The sequence below is a fragment of the Herpailurus yagouaroundi genome, unplaced genomic scaffold (assembly GCF_014898765.1).
Source record: "Herpailurus yagouaroundi ecotype Mexico unplaced genomic scaffold, PumYag 141, whole genome shotgun sequence".
NCBI lineage: Eukaryota > Metazoa > Chordata > Mammalia > Carnivora > Felidae > Herpailurus > Herpailurus yagouaroundi.
Genome location: NW_024412396.1, coordinates 725,894 through 752,539, shown reverse-complemented (window position 1 = coordinate 752,539; position 26,646 = coordinate 725,894). Strand labels below are relative to the sequence as shown.

The window sequence follows — 26,646 nt, the reverse complement described above, 5'->3', positions numbered from 1 at the left end:
CAGGATGAGGCTCCATAGCTCAGGGGTTAGAGCACTGGTCTTGTAAACCAGGGGTCGCGAGTTCAAATCTCGCTGGGGCCTTTGGTCCTTTTTTCCTCCGAACCTCACTTCCAGACGCCTCAGAAGATATAGGAGGGCAGGACCCGGCCCCTCAGAATCTCCCAGGTCCTCCGCACCTACTGAGACGTTGAGGCAATGCCCGATACTTTCCCTGCTTCTGTCTGGTGATTATAGCAGCTGATAAAGGACTGTTGTGAGGCTTACGCTTTCTGGGTAAACAAACACGCATTCCTTCCAACAGAAGGCACTCGAGTGATACGGTTCTGGATACCCTAGTGACGGGAATGAGCCTTGAGGCAGAGTTAAAAGGCATCTGTAGGCTGGCTCGTTGGTCTAGGGGTATGATTCTCGCTTAGGGTGCGAGAGGTCCCGGGTTCAAATCCCGGACGAGCCCAGTTTTGCTTCCAACTTGTTTACGTTTCTGTCGCTGCATTTTGTCCTTTCTTCTCTGCTTAAAATGATGCAACCGAAGGCTCCCTACGCGATGTGAAATAGCAAAGTAGAGACAGCTGCAAGCTAGCTTTCGAATTCTGTCCCACGACGTGTTTCCTCACTCCCCTGGGCCGACAGGCCGGTGGGCAGGTACGAGAGCAGATCATTCTTTGGCCTCTGAGTGCCTCCATAGTGAAATGGAAATGGTAATGCGTTCCCTTCCCCTGCCTGACTCCAGGGACTCATTCAGTCACATAAAACAGTGTATGGGAAATTTCTTGGAAACTTTATATGGTGCCACATATACCGAGCGGTTTTCTTTCCTGAGAGGGAACTGGGGGCTGATGCATGCTAACATTGTCGTCGTTTTAAAAATGTACAATGTGTTATCCTTTACAAGGGTTTTTATGTGTTGTCACATAGCGTTGTCGCTTTTTTTCTTTTCCTCCCTCCCTCCCTTTCTCTCTCTCTCTCTCTCTCTCTCTCTTTTTCTCCTCCTTCTCAGTCATTCTGTTCTGGCCACACTGGCCCTCTGTTCCTCAAATACATGGCGCTGGTTTCCTGTTCTGAGCTTTACTTTCTGTTTCCTCCTCCTGGAATATTATTTCCTCAGATATTTGTATGACTTCCTCTTTAATTCCTTCTGTGCTCAAATGTCACCTCTTTAGAGACATCTTCCTTGATCACCCTTTCCAAAATAGCCCCCAATTGTCACTATTCCCTACATTATTTTTTTCCTCACAGCACTTACAATTATTTGACATGATTACACACATTTGTTTGTTTCTTTTGTCTTCTCTTTCCCCCCTATTAGGATACAAATTCCAGATATAAAGGCCTAAAGTTTTATTATGCTTGTGGCTGTGCCCTAAGCACTTAGCACTGTATACAATACATAGTAGGTGAAGAATGGATGAATGAATGAATGAATGAATGGATGAATGAATGTTACCATATTCCTGGACATACTTGCTGGCTTCCAGAAGCCACAATTAAACAGCATTTATTTCTGGCTTCTGTAGACTCATATTAAAGTCTTCCCAAAGGGTAGGAACCATGGCAATGGGCTTACATTAAAAATGGAAAGCCTAAACTGATCTTGATCTTTCCACTTGGGCCCAAGTACCCAATTCAGGCTTCTCCTCAGAAAGAAACTACCTAACTGCTTATCTGCAGACACCAGAATTACAAATACCTGTATTGATAATAACAAGACTATCATATAGACTTTTTCACTTCATGTAGCTTTCTGTAGACAATGTTTGATCTTTTATTATTTAATCTGTAGTGGAATTTCAACCCAGATGGGAGAAAAGAAAGGGTAGTCTTAAGTGTGGCAAAATATGTATTTAAGTAATGAAAATACTTAACATTTTTTTGACTGCCAGACTCTGTGCTAAGCACCTTTATATGTATGAACTAATTTTCATAACACTTCCATGACGTATACAGTATTACCTTCATTTTACATATGAGGAAATTGAGGCATACAGAAGATAAGCCACCTGCCTGACACCACACAGCTAGTAACGTGAGAACTGGAGCTCTGGTAGTCTAACTGCAGAGTCCACTGTCCTCAGCATCCTCCCCAAACCCTCACATTGCCTTCCTTATAGGACATTTGCTTTCTGCTTGATGATGTCTTACCATGGTTCAACACTGTTTTGTAATCGTATGGCTTACTTTTCCAGTTTGGTCAGTGGGCTTCCCTTGTAACAGGCAGGCATTATGTTTTACTCATCTTTTCTGCACCCCTCAATAGAACAGTGCCAAAAACAAGTGATCAAAATATGCTCTTTGAGTGAAGAAAGGCAAAGCAAAGGTTATAGGTATATGATATTAAAGTACTAGTACTTTACCTCTGGGAAACCACGGATTCAAAGGCATCATTATAATCTTATGATGGCATTGTTTTTCACTAATAAGAACTTTGAGTTTTGAAAGAGTAAAAAATATGAAGTTACAAAACAGCATATACCCATATTCCCACTAACTGGAGAAAGCGGTTGGGGCTCGAAAGGAACGCGAAGAGATTCAGTGCTCTTATGTGGCCACACCGATGCAAACACTGCTGTCTGTTACAAATTAGCTCAAAAGCATATGGCAGCGGTGGGATTCGAACCCACGCCCCCGAAGAGACTGGAGCCTTAATCCAGCGCCTTAGACCGCTCGGCCACGCTACCTGCTGGTGGAAAGTGAGGAAGCATATTCTCTACCCTTCAATCTCTTCCCGGCTCCCCGCCCTCCACCTTCCGCCCTATGGTTCGTAGTTTTGTCGTTTCCCGGATTCTTCGTATCTCTTTTTTCGCCCGTCCCTTCCTGGTTTGCTTTGCTTTCTTTCGTCTTTTAAGCCGCAGTATTTGAGACTGGTGGAAAGAGCTGTAACACACGTCCTGTCCCGAGAGACAGGACTACCTCTGTTAGGTTTAGACGTTCGAAGCACCTGCCCTGGGCCAGGCGCAAGCTGGTCACCAGGAAGAGTCAGGGCCCTCTCCTGTCTCACGGCTTCCCTTCCCCCCCAAGGGAGGGCGTCACACGATGGGAGCTGTCTCTCCGCGAAGGATAGAGTTTGGGGTCGTCTGGCTGCAGGGCGCCCTGACGCGGCTGGAGGAGACACCACGCGAAAGCTTTCCGGAAAGCACGTTCTGTGGAGTGTGAGGCAGGGCGGGAGATGTCGGAGCGCAGGAACGGTCTGCAGAGTGCCTAGTCCGAAAGGAGCCTCCCCGTTGCCCAGCTCTCCCGCCAACCGCGGGCAGCCCTCCCCACGCCCCCGGGGTCGCCCCGCAGCCCGTGACTGTCCTGGATGCGATGGCCTCCCACCATTCCTGTATAGCATCTTTGGCTCATTCGGAAGCCAAAACGTGCCGAAATATTCTCGTTGATGCCTGGGCTTTTTTTTCCCGAAAAAATCTGTAGTCGAGGGGCATCGCCTTCCGGAATTTGGGCGAGAGAGACTGCAGTGATCACTTTATCCACTAGGCGTCACCCCGTGCCCACAATTGTAAAGAGGGGACTTTCGGGCCAACTGTCTACGTGGCTAAAATTTTCTTTACTAAAGTTTAAAAATGAGAGAGCAGTTGTGTGTGGCTCGTTGGTCTAGGGGTATGATTCTCGCTTAGGGTGCGAGAGGTCCCGGGTTCAAATCCCGGACGAGCCCTGTTTTTCTTCTGTCTGTTGTCTTCCACCCCCGGTAGACCTTCAGCTTTCTTGGTGTTTAAACACCTTCCCACTGAAGGGAGCACCTTCTGTAGCTAAAGTCACTGGATGAAAACCATTGTATACTCCACTACTTCAGGTTTATATACTTAATCCTCAGGCAAATGTTCTTTGTGTTATTAAATCTGGATAAATACCAGATGTTATTACATATCATTTATATGGTCTTTGACAAAAATCACTATTTCTAAAATTGACCAGCATTTCACTTCTGCAGTTTTTTGTTGTTATCCAAAAATTGTTCATTCAGGACTGGGAGAGTTGTAATTTCTCTCAATAATTTTGCATAACCCTCAATTTTCCTCCAATGCAATCATGGGGGCTCTTCTTTGGGTACTGGGACCACAAAGGGTCAGCAAATGCAGCAAGATGTCTTGTCACATAAAGCCTGGGGTCCCTTCTTCCTTCAAGCCTAACATTCCAGGGACTTGGGCTATGTGCCTGTGGGGGTGGAGGAGTCTCAAGCATGGTAGCACCTTGGGAATGAACTTCTAAGCAGGATGCTCAAGCCTGCCAGCTTATTAGTCTCACCTGTGAAGCTTTTTACCATTCACTGGTTTGGGGTCCAACCCATTAAATTGGATTTTGTGAGGATAGGGCCTTGGCATGGCTATTTGTTAAAAGCTCCTCAGCTATAATTAGGGTTGGCCTAGGAACTACAGCAGCTGCGCAGTTGCTCCACAGGCCACAACTGGAGGACTCTACCCAGTACCCCCAGTAACTCTACGGATCCTGTATCCCATCCACCCTCCTCGGAATCACTGCCTCCCAGCTGGGACTTCATCTTCCCTGGATAAGGGTAGTTCTGGGAGCAACCACATGCCAAATTTAGTTTCTCTGTGACCCTCCTTACTTCCCCAGGCCACAGAAACAGACTGTGCTAAGAACAGGAAACTCCAAAAGATAAGAGACGGCCCAGTGGTTCAGCCTGCTTGGCTTGAAGGGGACAGGTGGATAGGTGCATGGCTCTCATTCCTCACACAGGGTCGAGACCCTAGCTAACATCAAGCCTTCACCTGCACTCCCTGCCTGCTGTGTTTGGTGCTTACATCCCCCTCAGTCAGATGTGCCCTGACTCACCTGATGAACAAGAGCTAGAAACCACAGGTATTTTTCACCTCACTCTTATCTATACTGCTGAGTATTTAACTTCTGGTACCTCTTCAACATTTGGAAGAACTGCAAAATAATCTTGGAACCAACCCAAGATTATTTAGCGTTCTCACATTCAATCCTTTAACAAATGATGTTGGCTGCACAGTTAGAACATTTCCAGAATCCAAACACTTCTCACCACCTCCACCACCACCACTGTCGCATAAGCTGCCACCATTTCCACCTGTGCTGTTGCAATGGCCCCTTCGCAGGTCTCTCTGGTTGGTCCTTGTGCCCCTTCAGTCCATTCTCAACAGAGCAGACAGAATACTCTTGTTGAAACCTAGGTCAGAGCTGGTCATTGCTTTGCTTAAAACCCTCTGTACATCTCCATTTCATTCAGCATTAAGTCAAAGCTCCTTGCCATGGCTTAAAAAAATCTCTACATGACTTTGCTGCTTCTTGAACTCCCTTCACTTCACTGACCTCATCTCCTACAGCTCACTCCCTTTGGTGGCTACATTCCAACTACATTAGCCTTCTGAGCACCTCAGAAATTCCTGCCTCAGTGCCTTTGCACATGCCCTTCTCTCTGTCTTGAATCTTATCTTCCTCCTGCCTGTGTAGCTCAGTTCCTCCCTGCTTTTAAGATCCCTATTCAGATGTTACCTATCAGAGAGGACTTCTCTGACCACCCACATGAAATAGCATCCACCCCTTTTGCTCTCTGTCCCCCGTTCTCTAATTTTGCACACCCCCTTTGCACATGCCACATGACTTTGGCTGCTGCTACTGTTGCTTTTCTTAATTCTCCTCCCACCCCCCACCACTGGACTGCAAGCTCCAGGAGAACTTTGGGTTTTGTTTTTTGTTTTTTGTTTTCTTTTTTCTTTTTCTCTTTCTTTCTTTCTTTCTTTTTTTTTTTTTTCTGCTGAAGTCTCAGAGGCTAGAACAGTTTTTAGCACCTAATATATACTCAATAAATATTTGGTTAATGAGTTGCAAGAATTGCTTTAAATCACAAAGTTATACAGGCTTTTAAAGAATGCCAGATCCTGTTGCATCAGGGGAGACAGGAGCATGGAGGTTCTGGGGACTTGAATAGAGAGAACACTCTTGCAGTGTGAGGGATGGGTCATCATTGGGGCATGCCTGGAAAATATTCTGTGGCAGCCCCCCATTTAGGCCACGATATGGCCCTGTCAATATTTTGAAGAAGTGTTGAAAGGTTCTTTTTGGTGGGGATAGGGGTGAACAGCACAGGCACTGCCCTAGATTTGTGTTTTATTAATTTTGAGAGAGAGAGAGCATGCACATGCTCACACAAGTGGGGAGGGGCAGAGAGAGAGGGAGAGAGAATCCCAAGCAGGCTCCACACTGTCAGCACGAGCCCAATGTGGGGCTTCATCCCACAAACTGTGGGATCATGACCTGAGCTGAAATCAAGAGTTGGATGCTCAATCAACTGAGCCACCCAGGCACCCCAGAACTAGATTTGTGTTTTAAAAAGATTACTTGGGGGCGCCTGGGTGGTGCAGTCGGTTAAGCGTCCGACTTCAGCCAGGTCACGATCTCGCAGTCTGTGAGTTCGAGCCCCGCGTCAGGCTCTGGGCTGATGGCTCAGAGCCTGGAGCCTGTTTCCGATTCTGTGTCTCCCTCTCTCTCTGCCCCTCCCCCGTTCATGCTCTGTCTCTCTCTGTCCCAAAAATAAATAAACGTTAAAAAAAAAAAAATTAAAAAAAAAAAAAAGATTACTTGGTGGGGGAGGGGGAAGTACCTGGGTGGGTCAGTTGGTTAAGTGTCCAACTTCGTCTCAGGTCATAATCTCACAGTTTGTGACTTCGAGCCCTGCTTTGGCCTCTGTGGTCACAGCTAGAGCCTGGAGACTGCTACAGATTCTGTGTCTCCCTCTCTGTCCTTTCCCTGTTTGTGTTCTGTCTCTCTCTCTCTTGCTTTCTCAAGGATAAATAAACATTGAAAAAAAATTTTTTTTAATTAAAAAATTACTGTGGTAGTAAGGTTGACAAAAAGCCACTGGGAGCTCCATTTCTGTGTCTAATAGGCCTAGAGCCCTGCATCAGGAAATGTTATGGCTGGATGTCTTTTGCCAACTCTAAAATTATTAGTTGTTTTCACCTCCTGCTTGTTTTCACCTCGTGCATTCCACCAACTCTGCCAGTTCCCAACCACTTTTAGAGAATGTTGGTGAGAACCACAGAATTAAGCTCAGGGCCACAGAGCTAGTTAGTGGCAGAGCCAGTGTCAAGACAGGAATCCAGCTTTCAGGACTCCCAGCCCGCTGCTCATTCTGCCCTGGCTGGGTGCTTCTGAAAGGGGAGATGGTTTGTTTGCTTGTTTAATGAATCTGGATTCTTTGGGGCCTTGCTGATTATTTGGGCTCAGGGGACAATCATTCATATTCTTTAAGGGCATCTTACTGATTTTCAGGGGAGCTGGAACTGGCCCGGAGAGGAGGGCAGAGACAGGAGTGGTATGCAGGATCTGAACGTCCTCGGAGGTGCTGTGGGGAAGGCTGGGTTAATGGTCCTTCCTCAATGAGGGTGCAGAGGAAGCTGCTGGGGCTCAGTCCAGGGACACACATGAGAAGCCAGATATGCTAAGATCAAAGCATTTTCAGAAGTAGAAATCTAAGGGACAGGGGGCCTACCAAGTAGCTGTTAGAAAGACATGTTTATGCAGCTTCCCTCAACCTGGCCTCCCCTGGGTTATGGCCTGCTGGCAGTCATTTCAGGGACACACATAAAGTTACCAAGGAAAAAAAAAAAAAAAAAAAGGCTTACTTTGCCCCCAAGGGAGAACAGGATCTCCCATGTTCACAGCTTGAGGCTTTTAAGTGTAAGGCTGAGATTGATAGCCTCTGATCTGAGTCTGAACATGTCCTGCCCAAGTCAGGAGCTGCTTGTTCTTGGACACATGCAAGCTCTAGGCTGATGGTCTCACCTGGACAAAGAGACAGGTGAGGTGGTGGGAGGGCAGGTTGGCAGCTGGCCAGAGACTTAGAAAGGTATTGCGTGAATCCACTAGTTAACAGTGTGTTTAGGGAACAGCTCTCCAGTTGCCAAAGGTAGCTGATGACCCCACCAGAATAGTGGTGCTTCATTCCTCCCCACCTTTTTTTGGCCAATACTTAGTGTTCTTGATTTAGTGTGTGTTCTTTTGACCAAAATGTCAATTTCCTAAGCCATTTCACAGGGCTCCTCCACCTCTACCACATTCCTGAATCAGAGCCCCACCTCCCCACTTCCGGGTCTGGTAGCCAGGCTCCATCTCCGTTTCCCCACTGCTTACCTTGACTCCAGGCCAGGGGGTGGAGACCACATCTCTACCCGCCCTGTGGGGGGGGGGGGGGGGGGGGGGGGGAGGGGAATAGAATTGGTTGCCAGAAATTTGTCGCCTTAAGAGAATAGGAATTGTGTCATTTCAGTTTAGCTCAGAAACTTAGTTTGTGATAGCAGAAAGGAACCTCAGAGTCAAATTCTTTCTTTGTTACCAAGTCCGTTTTAGAAATATAGACTCAGACTTGCGAAGGAACACAACTTGCCCAGGATCGCCTAGCTAGTTCATGGCAGAGGGAGAACAAGACCTGAAGTCTTTTACTTTTTCATCTGTTGGCCAACAAAAGACAAAGCAGCAACTGCAGAATAAATGTATGCACTGATTTGGGGTCTTGGGGATTGCCACCTGGAAGGCGCAGAGTGGAAGAAAAGTGTGCCCCGAAGAGACAATGGAGGTCAGGGTATTTCAAGAGGAAAGAGAATTTACATGAGTTGTTTTCAATGAGATGTGATTGGGGCTAGCTGCAAAAGTGCTGAGCTGTTAGAATGCTACTGGAGAGTCACATGCAAGCAAAGGTTGCAAAAGAGTTTTTTCCGGCCTTCTGGCCAAAGCGTATGGATGTTTTCCAGGATGTTGTTTGTACAGTGCTGAGGTTTGGGTTTCATCGGTGTGAGGACGTGCTTCAGACTCACTTCCCCAAAGGCTCCAGGCTCCATTTTATGGCCCCTTAGCGTGTCTGACTCCATTTTACGAATTTTCTTTCACACATCCACTCTGCAAACAACTTTTGATCTCTTGTGAAGTACCAGGCAGTGTGCTAGAGCAAACAGGTTCCTTTTCCTGGCTCTCCAGAAGCCCACATGTGGGAAAGAAGGCCAAATATACCCTTCGCTGCTCCACACAGCAATCACTAAGCCAAATTATGTACAGGGAGTGTGGAGACAGGCTTCTTATGGAGATGCAAGGAGGAGATGGAGGTAGTTAATTGAAAGAAGGCTTCCTGGAGGAGTTGGTAAGGCCCCATGCCCTTTGCCCTGCACTTAGAGATATTTCCTGACACCAGGGCTTTACTTTGGTTGCATGAAAGTTTGTGGGAACCAGCACACATTTCCTCACCAGCAAGGTCCACTTCCAAGGTTGGAAAGAAACCCATCATCTGACTGTTCTCCACACCAGGATAGGAGGTGAAAATGGTTTGGGAGGGTTCTTTGGTGAAAATGAATAGGGGGGAAAGAAATCAGATCCCAATTTAGAAGTGCTTCCAACCTTTCAGTCTTTAGGGAGGTGCTAAAAGGTGGCATCTGGGTGATAGAAAAGTGGGCACAAAGAAGATTAGAGAATGACGTGGGGGTGGGGGGGAGGAGTGCACCCTGTGCCCTAAGTGACCTTACTGAATCCAAGCCATTCCCAGCTTCTCATTGCCAGTGCTCCCCATCCCCCACCCCCTGGCCCTGCTTCCAGTCCACAGGCACACTGTCACTTCTCCCACACTTATGCCTAGCCCCGGAAATTCTCTCCCTGGTGGAACCCAGATCATCCTAGCTCATGTCTATGATCCCTGTGAAATGATCTCCAGATTTGCTGAAAGAACACAGGTAATTGAGGACCACAGCTAAGGAATACAGACCAATCCTTCCTCTTCCAAGGGTATGGTGCATTTGGGGGCAGGCCCTCCCAGTGTCCAAGGAGGGGGCCCTCTGAGGAGCTGCTTGAGTCATGTGACGTGAGGCACTTGCGCAGGCTTTGTGGGATGGAAGCTCTGCAGCAGGGCAGGAATCCAGATGTGGTGCTTTCAGACTGAGGTGTCAGGTACTCTGTATTGTAATGTAAAAGTCAGTTCTATCCTGGAATTGCAAGTCTTTAGAAAGTATTATGCTGCTTACCAATTTGGGGCTCATCTATTGTGGTGACCCTTAAATTTCAGTGTGCATTATAATCACCAGAGATGGCCTACTGATTACAAATGCAGATTCCAGGGCCTTACCTCCAGAGACTTGGATTCAGTAGGTCCAGGGTAAGGCCCAGGTTTCTGTAGTTTTAGTTAGTAGCCAAGAAAGGGACGCTTTCACTTAGAAACCACCTCCATTCACTATATATATTTATAAATTTTTTTCTTAATGTTTATTTATTTTGAGAGAGAGAGAGAGAGAATGCCAGCATGGGGAGAGGCAGAGAGAGAAGAGAGAGAGGGAGAGAGAGAGAGAGAGAGAGAGAGAGAGAGAGAGAGAATCCCAAGCAACCCCCACACTGTTGGCACAGAGCCCAGTGCAGGGCTCAGTCTCACTGACAGTGAGATCATGACCTGAGCCAAAATCCAGAGTCTGACACTTAACCAACTGAGCCACCATATATTTTTTCTTTCTTTCTTTCTTTCTTTCTTTCTTTCTTTCTTTCTTTCTTTCTTTCTTTCTTTCTTTCTTTTCTGTCCTTATTTATTTTTACATGTTTATTTATTTTTGAGAGAGCACATGCATGTGAGCAGAGGAGGAGCAGAGGGAGACGGAGACAGGATCTGAAGTGGGCTAAGTGCTGACAGCAGAGAGCCCAATGTGGGGTTTGAATTCACGAACTGAACCGTGAGATCATTACCTGAGCTGAAGTTGGATGCTTAACCAACTGAGCCACCCAGATGCGCCAGGCAGGGGCAGACTAAGGAGTGGTTAAGGGCTGGTGGTGAGGTCATTAACTCTTCCCTAATAACTCTGCAACCTCCACTCCCATTCTTTCCTATGGGCAGTTCATGTTTCCTCAGCTTTAGGTAAAGCACTCAGAAAATCCATCTTCAAGAAGAGTGCCCCTAGCGCCCTCTTGTGGCATGATCACTGTCTCCTGCACGCTCCTCTATGGGAACTCTGTGGTCACCACTACACCGACAGAGGGGCCCAGGCCTTGGGGAAGAGGAGATATAAAGCAGAGGATGATAAGGGGAATAAACAAACCCCATATCAGAATAACCAAGGAAAGGGACATTCAAAGGGAGTTCTAGTGAAGGGCTGCTGATGGCTGCTGGAAGTAGTGCATGTGAGTTAGTGTTAAAGATTTTTTTCTCAGCCCTATATACTTGTGTTTGGTGGGCATTAAAGAAGTTAATGCAGGACTTATAAATTTAAAAAGCACTCCTCAACAAGCTTCTAAAGTGCCTTTGGGAAGGGCACTAAAATTCTAGTAGTAGTGAGTGATGGGGTTTGGATTATTTTTATATGAATATTGAAGGGCAACCCCCCAAACCAAAAAAAAAAAAAACTGGGACTATTTAAGTTACATTTCCTTTGTTTATAGTTTCCTTGGTTTGCACTCTGGTGCCATCTATGGCTCCTAGTCCCTTGCAGCAGTTCCCAAACAGCTATTCCATAGAACCCTGTTCCTTTGGATGCTAACAGTGGTGCCACTCAAATGAAGCTCCATACTCAAATCAGTTTGTCAAGTTCCAAATCAAAGGAAATTAGTCAAGCCTGTCAGAATCTCATGCTTTGTGAATTTCGTGACTCTTTGAGGGAAGGAATGTGATAACAATGTTTCTGAAGCTTTTGATCAGGACACTTTTCTTGAAGCACACTTATTACCATTTTCCAGAACAGTGTTTACATGAAGGCACGTGGGAAAAGCGCTTGCTTTTCCTCCAGTGTTTATTCCCCCTTTCTTTTTAGTAATAACAACCAGAATTTTAGCTGGGCACATGACAACCCAGAAGAAATCCACCATTTGCCGCTATCCTTTGCAGTTGAATATGACCGTGTGACCAAGTCATTGTCAATGAGATTCGAGTGGAGATGGTGTGTGACACTTTGGGATGTACCCTTAGAAGGCACTGCCATTCCCCTTTTATGCCTTTCTCCCTGCTGGCTGCTCCCTGCTCCCTGCTGGCTGGAGATGCTAGCTAGGGCTAAAGTGGCCATCTGAACAGTGACGTAGAAGCCACATCCTGGGATAGAAGTCCAGCACCTTGGAGCACCTCACCAATCCTGCACTAACTACCCCTGGCTTTCTTTTACATGAGAAATAAACTTCCATCTTGTTCATACTGCTGTTACTTTGTGTTTTCTGTCATTAGCCGCCATTTGGGAAATGTATAATGATAATCTCTTTAGATTTTTTTGTAATTTTTTTCATGCTTATTTTTGAGAGGCGAGAGAGAGAGAGCGAGAGAGAGAGAGAGAGAGAGAGAGAGAGCGCACACAAGCGGGGAAGGAGCAGAGAGAACGAGATGCAGAATCTGAAGCAGGCTCCAGACTCTGAGCTGTCAGCAAAGGGCCTGATGTGGGGCTCGAAACCACGAACCGTTAGATAATGACACCCTTTTTTTTCTTTTTAAAAAAATAAAAAAAAATTTTTTTAGACAAGAGAGTGAGCGTGATCAGGAGAGGGAGAGAGGGAGAGAGAGAGAGAGGGAGAAAGAGAATCTTAAGCAGGCTTCATGCTCAGTACGGAGCCAGACGCAGGACTTGCTCTCATGAATATGATATGACCTGAGTGGAAATTAAGAGTCAGATGCTTAACTGACTGAGCACCTAGGCACCACTGGTTTGTTTTTTTTTTTTTTTAATATTTTTTCAAAACCAGTTGTGTATTAGGATGTATGTATAGCCTAGGAATGTATATAGAAGCCAACAAAAATAATAAAGGATATTAAGAAAGGTTGGAATAAGGCGAGGGCCCTTCCTATTAAAAGCATTTAGGGGGGCGCCTGGGTGGCGCAGTCGGTTAAGCGTCCGACTTCAGCCAGGTCACGATCTCGCGGTCCGGGAGTTCGAGCCCCGCGTCAGGCTCTGGGCTGATGGCTCAGAGCCTGGAGTCTGCTTCCGATTCTGTGTCTCCCTCTCTCTCTGCCCCTCCCCTGTTCATGCTCTGTCTCTCTCTGTCCCAAAAATAAATAAACGTTGAAAAAAAATTTTTTTTTAAAAAAAGCATTTAGGATTAAAAGATGTATTCTAACAATAAATATGCTAATTGTAATAAATTGGGTTACTGAAAGTATTCTTGTAAAGTTTCTATACATAGAGAGTTTATATAAGGGAAATTAAGAAGAGTGTTTTCCCTTGGTTGGTGCTGTTGGCTACTACAGGTCCCATAGTGAGAAGGAGCAAGAATTGTTTGCCTTCCAGATTCTCCTGGGCCCCTACCTAGGGAGGAAAAAGAAACTTAATAATGGCATAAGTTGAATTTCTCCCCAGCTTAGTAGGACAGAAGACTTAGAATTAGATTCAACTTGATGTAGAAGCAATTAAGAAATGTAATTTTCTTTCCCATGTTTGTAGAATAAGATTCATATTGGCTAGGTAGCAAAATATTTATTTACTATACTTCACTGATCTTTTAAAGTGACTGGATGCTCAGAAAAGGGTCTTTATTTGGTCATAAGTAGATTGATGGGAAGGTGGGGGGCGGGGAGGGGAAGGTGGAATCCAGGAGACCTCATGAGCTATCCCATCAAGCAAGGGAGGCTCTCAGGACAGGAATGGAGAGAGATGGGGGAGTCAAAAAGGAACTTTTGGGGTTTTTACAGCAGATGGAGATTTAGAAACTAGTTTTTATTATTGTTGATATGATAACCTATACTCTACCCCCAAGAACACTTCAGTGGTATCTACAACTTGCTAAAAACTTGTGGAATTAGATTTGCTTTGGGAGATTCAGCAAAGTGATGAGCCCTCTATTCTGTTGATCAACTTGCTGTTTTACAATCACCTTACAATGGTGACTGACAACAATAAGAATTATGTTGACCCTCAATCTGGAGGCTGACCAAGCTCAGCTAGGCAGTTCTTACTTGAGGTCGTGCCTGTTTTTACTCACATGGCGGCTGGAGCTGGATGATCCCACAGGCTTTTTCACTCAGCCATCTGGCATCTGGGTTGAGAAGACCTGAACATCAGGGAACTGGAACAGGTGGGGCAATCTGAGCATCTCTTTCTATCCATGTGGCATCTCCTTGCAGTGGCCTCAACGTTACCAGACTTCATACTTGGTGGCTGAAGGCACCCAGAGTGAATGCCCCAAGAGAACCATGGCCAAGCAGACCTAGTCTCAGAAGTCATCAGAAGAGATGGGATCAATTGCACCAGTCTAAATTAGTGGGAGCAGGCACAAAGGCCCTTCCAAGTTCTCAGGAAAGACTGTGGACTCTACCTTTTAATAGAGGAGTTGCAAGATTCTGGAAGAGAATGTGGAATGGAAAACATTGTGTGGCCATTTTTAGAAACTACAACCTGCTATATAGCCTTAAGTTGAGCATGGCATTGGACAATTGCAGACGCCTTGCAAGAGTAGCCAACCACATCCACAGGACACTAATGACCTCCACAGTCTCCTGTGGGAGAGCCAAAACTGGGGGGAGCTCTTTGAGCACTTCTCTCTATCCAAGTGTCCTCTTCATGCGGTGGCCTCAGCACAGTGGAACTTCGTACACAGCAGCTGAAGGCACCCAGAGTAAGTGCTCACTTCCTCTGCTGTCACTTTGAGACTCTTGCCTGGTATCATAGGATACTGGAGCTGGGTAGTTCCCCAGCTGTCGTGAAGGGCAGCTTATTCATTTGATGAAATGAGCGATTAGGGAATTGCAAATGATGTGTTACATCCTGACACTAATTTTAGTTTCCAGCAGCTATGTGCCTCCTGTAGTCCCTGGGTTTTGCCCCAAAGCTCAGCAAAGGCGGGTTGGGGTGTGAGGAGGAGTCTTAGGAAAAATTCAGTAGTCCAAAAATAGATCCAGTTTTCCCTCCCTTTCCTTCCTTTTCTCCTTCCTCTTCCCCCTACCCCCTCCTTACCCTTCTCTCCCTCCCCCTCCTCCCCCTCCTCCTTCCTCCCCTCCCTCTCCTTCTCTCCCTCCTCCCCTTCTTCTCTACCTCCTTCCCCTCCCCCTTTCCCCCTCCCCCTTTCCCCCTCCCCCTCTTCCTTCCTCCCCTCCCCCCTCTCTCCCTCCTCCCCCTCCTCCCTCTCCTTCTTTCCCTCTTCCCCCTCCTTCTTCCTCCCCTCCCCCTCCCCCTCTCCCTCCTTCAACTCCTCCCTTTTCTCTTCTTCCTCCTCTAGCTCCTCCTCCTCCCCCTTCTCCTCCTCCACCCTCCCTCCATCCTTTCTTCTTTCCTTCCTCCCTTCCCTCTTCAGGCGCACAAAATTGAGTTTATCATATTCTGTTTGTAGCCTATGCTAGGCCTTTCCTTTGTTTAATTCAATTTTATTATTTCTCTTTTTATTCCTTGTGACTGCTTCTATTTCTCTCACCCTCATGGACACGTGTGTCAGAGTATTTAATCCATGTTCTTCCATCCTATGTATTGTATACCCTTGGAAAATACATTGTATTATTTTGGAGCATGTATGTTTTAAATTTTAATAAAGAGAACTTTCATTCTGGTTCTTACCATTTTTCACATGGCACTGTGTTTTCCAGTTCTATCCATGTTGCTATTTCTAAATCTATTTTTTGAAACTGCTTTATACTATTTTATTTTATGTATTCAACACATCTTCGCTCATCCATTCCCCTCAAGAGGGACACATAAGTTGCCTCCAGGCCTGCTCTGCTACTAGTCATGCCATGAGCAACCATACATGTGCTCCACCTGGAAAAATTCTGGTGGAGTCTGTGCCCAGGATGGGGTCACAAGGGCTCAGCATATACACATTCATTCTAAATTAATTAATTAATTAATTTGAAAAAGCATGAGTGGGGGAGAGGGTCAGAGAGAGAGAGAGAGAGAGAGAGAGAATCTCAATCAAGCAGGCTCCACGCTCATCACAGAGCCTGTTATGGGGCTCAATCCTACCAGCCTGGGATCATGAGTCAGTCATTCAACCGACTGAGCCACCCAGGTGCCCCAGGTATACCCATTCTTAATTTCACTAAACACTTCCAGGTTACTTTCCAGTATCACCACACCAATTTTCATGCCCACTAATATTTTTGCCAGCACTTGATAAAAGATTTTCTTAAAAATATATATATATATTTTAATTTATTTTATTTTTTAGAGACACAGAGTCTATGTGGGGTAGGGGGCAGAGAGAGAGGGAGAGAGAGAGAAACTTAAGCAGGCTCCATGCTCAGTGCATGGAGCCCAACCTGGGGTTTGATCTCTCGACCCTGAGACCATGACCTGAGATGAAATCAAGAGTTGGTTGCATAACCAACTGAACTACCGAGGCGCCCTGAATATTTCATTTTTTTTTAAGTAATCTCTACACCCAACCTAGGGCTCTAACTCACAACCCTGAAGCCAAGAGTCACATTCTTCATTGACTTAGCCAGCCAGCAGCCCAAAATATAAGATTTTCTAATTTTTGAAAACTTGATGGTTATAAACTGTTATCTCTTGGTTATCCGAATTTCTGTTTATTTGATTACAAGTGAGGTTGAGCATTGTTCATCACCCATGTTGATTTTCTCTTCTCAAATTGGCTTTTCATAATTTTTGGCATTTTTTTCTCCTTGTAAGTTTCCTGTCTTTTTATTGCTGACACGAGGGAGTCCTTTACATCTAGATGTTAACTCTTGTTGGTTTTAGGCATTACAAGTGTTTTCTCCCAGACTGCCAGCATTATTTAACATGTGAACCCAGTCTCTGTTCAATTTCTGCAGGGTAATACTCTGAAATGTACAGACAGGTCTAGCTGCCTCAGGTGAGGATAAGTTTTGTAACAAATGTTGCCTCCCCCTTCTGTAAACTTAATATAGCATCTATAGTTCAGGTACTTGGAAGTCCTGGCAGGAAATAATGAACATGTTATAATGTGTATATATATTTCTCTTTATAAGATGAAAATGTTTCTGCAGATAGTGTGCAAAGCAAAATTTAGTCACTAGAGGTAATTATTTACATTTACATCTTTGTGGCACTGTGCAACACATATCCCAAAAAGGACAGTTTGAGTTCCAAAAGAACGCCCATTCTACAAAATTTGGGAAAGTAAATAATAACCTCTTAGTCATTCATTTCCATGGTCTGGGATTTCGCTTTGGTTGTTGATGTATAGAAAGACTTTGAAGACTTTTCCAGTATTGCAGACCATTTTCCATCCCCAAAATCACTTTCTTCTTACCAGTTAGAAAGAGGAGACTATGTAGCTGTCTCTCCAAAAAAGAAATCACTTCAGGGCAAGAAGTAGTAAAATTAAGTCCATTTTCCCATTTCTATATCAAATGACCAGGAGATGATAGCAACAAAAAAAGCTCTTATTTTCTCAGTGTCTTATACCGCGGTCTTTTAAATCAAACCCTCGTCCACTGGTTCCCTATGTCAGTTTCCCAAGAATACCATAGGCCAGTGGTTCCCAAATTTTGTTCCACATTAGAATCATTGGGGGGGCTTTAAATATCTCAGATTCAGGTCACAGCCAACACCAGTTAAAGCCAAATGTCTCAAGGTGGCCTTTAAAAATGCCCAGGTGATTCCAGCATTCAACAATGGGTTTGGGAACCATTGCCATACTTCCCCAGGAACCCAGGGCTTGATCAAGGCTAATGTTAATGTCAGGGAGTTGTTTCTGTCCTGCACACCACGTGGGAATGAGGCTTGCTAGGACTCGATGTTCAAGTGTTAAGTGTCAAGAGGGTGAGACTCTTGTTCCTCTTGCCCTCTTCTATCTCCACAGTAATCTATCTGCAACATTTCTTCTTGAATGAAATGGGGATAATAGCTACTTCCTAGGTTTGCAGGAAAGACTGACTGCAAATCTGGGAAATAGATGATAGCGTGTCTGACACACAGCAGGACTTTAATAAATGCTTTGGAAAATCCACGTTTGTTTAATGAGGACACATTCAGGACCTGCCTTATGTAACTCTCCCTCTGAAGATAACTTCTCGTCCTTCCCAATGACACCCAAGCACACTCTTCACAGGCTCCTCCCTTTCTGCTCTTTTCACTTTGGCCCTCCCCACACTCACCTGGCTCCCTATCAGTTATTGCCAAGGAACAGCTAGACACAAAGGACTTTCTCAGATCTATGGTCACAAGGACATGTTACCTGTGAGAACTACAGCAAAAACACAAGGTAAGAGGAGTTAGCTTGGTAGGAGAGATTGGAAGAACTGGGAAGAAGAGATTAATAGTGCTGAAAACATGTGGAACTGGATGGAATTAGTGTTGAGACAATTAGGATAAAGGAAGTCATTCAGCAGTAGGAAGAAAACAATCAGCCATGGGTACTTTTGAGCATCCTTCTACATGTCCAGCTCTGTGTTAAGCACTCCGATGGATTCAGGAGAAACAGAAGATCTCAAGGAGCTTGCAGAAGCAAAACAAATACGACACAATGGGAATGACCAGAGAACAGTTCAATGCCAAACGCTGAGAGCTGAAATAGATCAAAAGGGCTTGCTTGGGGAACTGTTCCTCCAGCTGGAGCCTGAGATTTTAATTAGCAGAGAGAAGGAAGTAAAACATCCCAAGGGTGGGGGAGCAAAGTCAGGGGATGGGGCTGGAGGAATCTGATCACCTTCTGCTATGTCCTGTCTCTTCTTACTCTGTAGGGTTTACAGCAGATGTGAAGGGAATCTCACCCGTGATGATACTAATGGTGATAATTTACCTGATGCTTTTGTTCTGGGAAAACGAGCAGAATGAGGAAGGAGAGGAGTCCACCATAGAGCATCTGCATGTGGACTACCCTCAGAGTGACTCTCTTGTAAGGTACTGCAACCACATGGTCTTACAAAGAGTCATCAGGGGACCTGACAATACCTGCAAAAAGGAGCATGTTTTCATCCATGAGAGGCCTCGAAATATCAACAGTGTTTGCACCTCTCCCAAGAAAATGACTTGTCAGAACCATTCTTCCACTTTGTGTTTCCGGAGTTTGACAAAGTTCAAAATGACAGTGTGTCAGCTCATTGGAGGCACCAGATACCCTGCCTGCAGGTACCACATTTCCTCTGTGGAGGGGTTTATTGTTGTCACTTGTGATGACGTGGGGCCAGTTACTTTCCAAAGATATGTTAAATAAGTTGAGACCACTGCCTGGGTCTGAGGGGTACTGGTACTCTCCTCTCTTGCAAACTTCTGTATGGGGTACTGGTATATTGGTTCCTCTCTCAGGGGTACCAGTAACTGGTTCGCCCTGGAGCACACCTCAACTGTGGACATGGGGTAATGCTTTGTGTGAATTGGGTAGCCACTAGTAATTCATCTGTCCTGCTGGTACGGCTAAGCTGGAATAATTTCATTCTGGTTTAATAATAATAATAATAATAATAAAAACTCGACTGAATTGAATCATAAACTCTTCATGTGTTTTAATTTCTTGTCCCTTTTCTCTGGGTCACGTGTTGAGAGCCAAGAGTGAGTCCGAGGCAGAGCTGGGATTCAGGTAAAGTGAGCAAGGTGCTCACTTCATGTACACAGTTTAAAGGTGCCCCAAATCCCAGTAACCTGGATAAATAACATTTAAAAAAATCAAAATTAATGCAAAAATTTTCTGATGAATAAAATATCTGAGTTTTAAATCAAGACCCAATCTGACAGGGTTGGACTTAAGGTGACATGAATTAGTGAGTTAGCCAGTACAGGGTCAGATCCTATTATTTGACATTTTGGTATTTGTCATCAGAGATTACTTTGCATTAAATTAATATTTTTTAAGTGTTGTATTAAAATAGTATTTATCTTGATTACTGGGCTTTTGGGTACCCCCTTAAATTTTGTACCCGGAGTGAGTGCCTCCTTTTGTTTCACAGTGCTCCCAGACTTGATCCTAGGTGTGGAGGCATTTGGAGTCATTGATGAGGGTCTCCTCTGAAGAGGGCATATATAATTCAAGCTGCATCTGTTTACATTTAGCAGCTGCCTCTGTGCCTTGAAAGAAGGGGAAAGGGAGAGTGGAAGGATTGCCTGATGGGTCAGAAACCATTTCCCTTAGAGACTGTGGTGAGAAATGAATCCAGATTTCCCAGGAAGAGATTGAGACTCTCAGAGCTCAGTACCTGGACGCTTGCATCCACAGAGGAAATAGAGAATTTGCATCCTAACTCCTGACTCTTTTCCCCTTATAAATCTTACAGTGGAACTGATTGTTTAACTCCCCCACATCCAGCTATGGGCAGGGTGTCTTTTGAGTTAGAGTGTGAGCCCAAAGAATGCAGAGGAGAGGTTCCTCATTCTGGGGATTTGATTAAGTCCTGTTCTTCTCTGAGCATTAGCCCCCTCACCTGGGGGGGACCAGCCAGGTGGTCCAGGTGGTCCCTGGGGGAGGGGGGGACCAGCTAGTCTTTGAGGTTTCCAGGCCTATTACTCCACAATTGTGTTTCTCTTTGTTGGATGAAAGGGTTAGTACCGAGGAGTAGTGAGAAATAAGGGGTAATTGGCAGCTGAGTGCCAGGTTACGGGGTCACTAATTCTGAGTTATGACATTTCCATCCTGTGAGAGCCAGAAATACAGTGAGCTAGAGCTGGCACAGGCTATGCACAAGCTTTAGAGGGCCCTTTCTGTTCTCATCTTTTCAGTTGAGAGATTTTAACTATTGCATTATTTATTTGAACTTAGTTCAGGGTCAGATCCAAAAAGGAGGTACACCTGTGCTAGTTGTTAACTCTGTCTTTTGCAAGCGTCAAGTTCTAACTGGTTGATTTGATTGAGGGAGGGAGGACATCTACACTTGTGAATGAAGGACACTTTGCAGCCTGGGAAGTAGACAAGGCTTACTCATTACCCATTTCTCCATGGGAGTCCCACTGTCACCGTCGTATTCGTGGAAGTTTGGATGTCACCAAGGAAGCAGAGCCCTCAGATGCTGAGTAGGAACAGGTGGTCCCTGGCAGATGACTTATTAGAGTCTAAGTAGCAGCATCATTTCTTGGGCAAAATTTTAAAGTCACTGAAATGTGTCTTTAAAGACCCTGTTTTTATATTCTGAATTCTGATTCCTTTTCCTGCCCCTCTCCCCAGGATTTATTGTCCTTTTTTTTTTTCCTTCTCACTATTTTTCCTTCCCTTCCTCCCGTAAGTCCCCTCCTTCTAAGTAGAAACAGAATTTTGCAGATAAATGCATTCTCATTAAGGTGCTAGTAACTGAGACTGTGGAATCTATTCTCAGTGGAATCTATTCTCAGAATATTTTCATTCAATAGGGATCAAAACCCAATTCAAATGAATTGTGATGTTTTAGACATTTGTAGTTTGGGAGGGTTTTTTTTTTTTTTTTAATTGGCACCTAGCAGCCCCAATCAAACCCAAGTAGCTGTGAATTCTATCCACTTGAAATGGATGTTTCAGAAAAATGATTTCAGTCAAGAATCTCTGCCCTGCTCTTCCTTTTTATTTTTCTCCCCAGTATCTTTCTGTTTTCCTGTTATCACCTCATTATTGATGTTGACAGTAGAGGATATTTAGAAAAAAAATCTTAATCCTTCTTCCCTTCTACCTTCAATCTGCAGCAAGTCTATGTTTAAGCCACACACACAAACACATCCACTTAATTCCTAATCGTTTATCAATAATCAACCCAGTTACTGAGGCTTATATATTCTTAGTGCTGAGTCTTTGCTCTAACTTCACACAGAACATTTTTAAATTACCTATAATAAAAACCACAAGTCCATGTGTGTTAATGTCAAATGAGTGGTATAAGAAGGGAATGATTATATAGAGTTATCAAATCAATATGTTGTACACCTGAAACTAATATAACATTGCATGTCAATTATACTTCAATAATAATAAAAAAGGAAATGAGTGATAAGAAGATTAGGGAAGTGAACAATAGAGTTGGTAGATGTAAGTTGTGAAAAATGTGTTAAAGAAAGAATGTGATCTGAATTGGGCTTTGAAGGATTTCAAGAGGCGGAAAAGAGTAGGCACTCAAGAAAGGACCAAAAATGGAGAGACAGAATAGGGTGCATTTGGAGAAGGGTGGATAGTGCTGATTTGGTTCATGTACCAAAATAATGGGAGATAAACCTTGAGAAGCTGGTTGAGATTAGATCAAGAAAGCCTTGACTACATGGCCTCAGGGGATTAGATTGCCTTGAGTAGGCAATGAGGAATATTTCAAGGTTTTTGAAATAGTGTCATTGCAAGGGGTATTTTTAGAAAAGCAGTGTATTGAAGGAATCGGAGGGGCCAGGAGCAGTGGTTAGGAGGTTAGAGTGATAATGCAGGAGATATAAGGGGATGAATCTCTCAGTGGTGGGAGGGAAAAAAATTCTTTCTAGAGCAAGAGAAGAAATTATCATCCTGAATAAGCATTTTTTCTGAGATTCTCATGATGAATTTTCCAGTATTGAGCTCAAGTAGAGGATTTTCTACATGTTATGTTGTTAACAAATGTTGAGAAACTAGCACATATACAGTTCAGTGGTTGATTCTGTACCAAATAAAAAGGAGCAGAAACAAAGTTCCAGGCTCAAGAAATTTTCAACCCTAAAAAGAGGGAGAAAAGAATTACATACATCATCTAACTTGAAAAGTAAAAAAAGAACATATAAAATGAAGTGCAATGTAATCTATGCTATGGGGTTTCAAAAAAGCTGAAAACAAATCACTGTGGGTTAAAATATAAACAGGGATGATTTCTTCAAAGAAGAAACAATGATACCACCACCGGGCATTGCCAAATGCCCACTTTATTAAGTTCTCTGAGCATCCTTGGTTCCCGTTGTCTCCTCCTTCTTTCTACCCCATACAATTCTACCTACCCCTTTCTTGCCCCTCCTTCCTCATTCAGCTAGACCAATAACAGAAACTCCCAGGAAACAAATAGAGTTTCACTTCTCAGCCCTGTAACCAGCTGGATTCTTTCTCTGCAGGACCAACTTGCCAGAGGAACTGGTAAAGACAGATTCTATGACTGCGAGTGGGTGGGGAAAGAAATGAGAGATGGGGGAAATAACATGTTTTGAGGCCATAGGAAACTCAGAAGTAGTAAGGAATGTGTTGGGTGAGATTACTGTGACCACTATGTAGATGACAGTCCCTCCCAAAGAGATTATAGACAAAGAGAAAAGAGAGAGAAATAACTACTTGGTTTGGGGCACTTTAAACATACTATCTTGTACAATTCTCACATTCCCCCCCCCCCTTTGTTTTTTCTGCATGGGGGAAACTGAGCTTAAAGGAGTTCGAGTAAATTGCGTATGAGCGGGTAAGCGGGGATTTGAGCTAGGTCCTCAGATTCCACAGCTGAGTATCTTTTCATGCCATCATCCTTCCATAGAAGGAGCCTGAACTTACATGCAGGAGTCAATCCTGGGAACAACTGCCCTGAGGAAAAGAGAACTATCTCATTAATATTCTCCTTATTTTCATCTTTTACTTTTTTATTTTTACTGCAGAAGAGAGTACCCCAGATCTGAGATGGATTCTTTCTTTCTGCTGCTCCTCGGCCTGGGTTTGGTTCTTGCAGGAGCTCCAGAAAGCATAATGGAGATAATTAACGAAGAATTATCAGGGGAAGAGATGTACTATGATGTGGCAAACAGGGACCAAGAAAAACGGACTAGCGAGGTATTAATGAACTTGACTCTGTTACATAAAAATACTAGTGCCAGTACGTCCAAGGATAGTCTGTCTTCCTCGTTATTGACATTCAGAAGATTACATTATAGCTTCCACGGAGGAGACAGCCCAGGTAACGACAAAGAGTATTGTAATGATGTGGTGGTCTGGAGAAAAGTTTCCGAAGCTAATGGGTCATGCAGGTTGAGCAATAACTTCATCCATGGCTCCATGGAAGTGATGCACGGGGTCCCCAAGGCCTCCAGCTGCAAGTGTGGACAGAATCTTGGCATCAACTGCTCTAGGAGCCCACGTCTGGAGACCACTATGTGCCAGCTTACTATGGACAAACAGTTCGCCAGGTGCCAATACTACAGTGATACCTCATTAAAGAAAATATTGGCAATGCTGACAGGTCATTCTCTGATGAGCTGGTTAGTTAGTGGCTCCAAGTTGTAAATCCCACAGGGCTTTGAGACCGGAGTCTCTCTAAAGAAAGACATCCTTATTCTCATTATTGTTTATTTCCTTCTATTATCCGTATCTACCATTTCAGCAATATAGCAAACTCTTGGTTATCTATACTAACTGGAGGAATGAAAAATGCAAAATTGTGAATTCAATTAAAATTTATAACTGATCCTGGAGTACAGATTCTTTCTCTCCCCCTCTCTCCGCCCCACTTCTCTGTCTCTGTCTCTGTCTCTGTCTCTGTCTCTCTCTCTCTCTCTCTCACACACACACACACACACACACACACACACACACACTTTCTTGGAACCAGACCAAATTCTATCCTAGCTCAGCTATTAAGACAAGAAGCAGAGTCCATCCAACCTGACAAAATTAAGAGAAAAGGCCCAAAACAAATACTGATAATTGAAAGTTAATTGTACTGCCTCTGAGACTATTCAGAGAAATAATGAATGAGCATAGGGGATACTATTATCTCCGTTTTTCAAATAAGTGTGTGCATCCATGCTCACAAATGTGAGCACCCACCCATGCAACCAGGTGCTGCCTGTCCTCCAGAAGATGCCAGAAGAAAAAGATGCTTTTTGGCTTAGCTGTTGCCCTCAGTCAACAGCTCCGGCCCTATGCAAGCTCCATTCCTCCATCTTTGTCCCTATCTATGTCACAAGTTGCTACAGATGGAATGATAAAGCTCTTATTGCAATTTTTACTCAGCATGGTCTTGATTCCCTGGGACTGTGGGAGAGGGATGCAAGCCATGGAGAAATAGAGCAAGTAGAAAGATGGGAAACAGGACATCTCTGCCAAGTACTAGGCAGGGTTAGTCTTCGATCTTGTTTTTGATGTTGTATTGGTTTTTTTCACTACCAATTGTTTATTTGTAAGTTTTAGGGTTCAACACTCTACACAAAGTATGGGCAATTATCTTGTTCCTTAGTGGGTGCTTTTGTGTTCCTGTTCTCTCCATCCTGAGACCACTCTTTTAATGTCCTGATTTTAAATAAATACATGTATAGCAAATGTTACATCACTGTAACACTTTTCTTACTGTACAGCACTCTTAATATATCAATTTTCCTAATGCTTTTCACATCATGTGCAGGATTCTCATTTTATTAAAACTGCAAGACTCTGACAATCAACCAATATGCAGCATTAGGGCAGATAGTTTTATATCTTTCAGCTGGGTTTTCCTTGTCAGTATGGTGCCTGCTTAAATAGTCACTATGAGCTTGGCCAAATAGGGGTGTAGTTAGCACTCAATTTTCTCTTGGCAGCCAGAGGAGAAGGTGATGGAGGGAAATGCCTGGGACCCAGAGTTTTCTTCTCCGTAGGAGGAGAACCTGGAGCCCTGGAGGAGAGGTATGCTCCCTGGGGTCCATTCTGGGGATAGTTCTATGTGGCAAGGCTGGTGCTACCAGCCACTCATCACACGTGGGACAGGTTCTCCAGAGCAGAATGGTCCATTGGGTCTCTTCTTGGTTCCAACTTGGTTCCATTTGAGTCACTTCTTCCCTACAGTACAGTCCTATTGTAGAGTCAAGCTCTGGGTGATGGGCATGTCAGCCCCAGAGACAATAACTATTCAAACTCTGGCAAAGTTTTTTGGTAATACGCAAAGAAAATGCAAATCCAGCCGCGTTCAGAATTTAGTACAGACTTCTTCCTTCACCAGAAGAGAAGAGCAAAGAGCCATAATAGATACCTCTTTCTAGGCCAGGACCATCTTCTAAAGAGTCTTAAGACCAAATCTTTCCACTTCTCTGAAGGAATCGGGAGCTCCCAGGGCGTATCTAATCATCATACTGTGAATGTCTGAAAAGATGTCAAATGTGGAGATGTCATCGAGAGTTGAGACTCCTAACTACTGGCATTTCCCACCCTCAAAGCCTGTCACCCCTTTGACATAATGTGCAGCCTGAGGTCCCTCATGATGATGATAGGCAAGGGATTTCACATTTTAAAACATTGAGTCTTTGTAATGTCCTTTCTCTGTTCCCAAACCACAGAGATCTTTTTTTTTTTTTTCCCTTTCATTTTTCTTGTAGCTTTATACCTAAATTTCTCGGCCTGGCTTCCAAGGCTACTAATGCCCCATTTTCATCTCACCTAGCCTGACCCCAGCACTGTCCATCTTCTGTTGCTTTAAGGCTGCTGTCTTCACAGTCCCCAGAACTCACCTCCTTGTCTTCACTCCGTTGGCGGGTGGTCCTGATAGGCTTCCTCTTCATGGTCTCATTCTGTCACCTCAGCCCCTTCACCTGCACAAGCCCGCCTGACTACAAAGGGCCAAACAAGTGTCTCTTGGACTTCCTAGAAAGATAACCGAGGGTAGATATGTGTCATTTCTCTGCAGCTACAGAGAGACATTAGAGGGAATGAAATGAGGGAATAAAGGAGACAGATCCAATCCCAAGGGCCACAGAAGGGAGAGTTGGATAGAGAAAGGAAGCTGGGAATGTAATGATAGAGAGTTTTGAGAAAGGGATACTAAGGGGGGTATGTAGCACAAAAGTAATACCCATCTTGCCTTTAGCCATTCCCTCTGCTTTCCCAACATGAAGGACACTAAATTCCCTTTAATAAACAATTCTGAAGCGAAACAAGTCCTGGCTCCCAAGGCCCAGGGTGATGCTGAAGTAAGGG

At 44.4% G+C, this 26,646-nt stretch overlaps 2 protein-coding genes, 1 long non-coding RNA gene and 4 other non-coding genes across 7 annotated transcripts in view; 5 read left to right on the top strand and 2 right to left on the bottom strand.

Annotated features, from left to right (window-relative positions):
• The window catches only part of RNASE12 (ribonuclease A family member 12 (inactive)), a 22,184-nt gene extending 2,127 nt beyond the window's left edge, over window positions 1–20,057 (top strand). The window contains exon 2 of the mRNA XM_040476521.1: window positions 18,569–20,057. Within this exon, the coding sequence (XP_040332455.1) occupies window positions 18,604–19,041 (438 nt within the window). The 5' untranslated portion in view covers window positions 18,569–18,603 and the 3' untranslated portion in view covers window positions 19,042–20,057. The remainder of the gene's footprint in view (window positions 1–18,568) is intronic.
• TRNAT-UGU (transfer RNA threonine (anticodon UGU)) lies at window positions 9–81 on the top strand. The gene has a single exon. It is a non-coding gene; the product is annotated as a tRNA-Thr (tRNA).
• TRNAP-AGG (transfer RNA proline (anticodon AGG)) lies at window positions 383–454 on the top strand. Its single transcript has one exon. It is a non-coding gene; the product is annotated as a tRNA-Pro (tRNA).
• TRNAL-AAG (transfer RNA leucine (anticodon AAG)) lies at window positions 2,594–2,675 on the bottom strand. Its single transcript has one exon. It is a non-coding gene; the product is annotated as a tRNA-Leu (tRNA).
• On the top strand, window positions 3,578–3,649 carry TRNAP-AGG (transfer RNA proline (anticodon AGG)). Its single transcript has one exon. It is a non-coding gene; the product is annotated as a tRNA-Pro (tRNA).
• Window positions 13,058–26,646, bottom strand: LOC121031411 (uncharacterized). Its single transcript, XR_005790706.1, has 4 exons — window positions 26,522–26,646; window positions 26,181–26,313; window positions 13,894–14,251; window positions 13,058–13,220 (listed from the first exon to the last, which is right to left on the bottom strand). It is a non-coding gene; the product is annotated as an uncharacterized LOC121031411 (long non-coding RNA).
• RNASE11 (ribonuclease A family member 11 (inactive)) lies at window positions 22,491–24,191 on the top strand. The gene is made up of 2 exons (XM_040476520.1): window positions 22,491–22,860; window positions 23,364–24,191. Exon 2 carries the CDS (start codon window positions 23,386–23,388, stop codon window positions 23,983–23,985), a length of 600 nt encoding a protein of 199 aa, XP_040332454.1. The 5' UTR covers window positions 22,491–22,860; window positions 23,364–23,385; the 3' UTR covers window positions 23,986–24,191.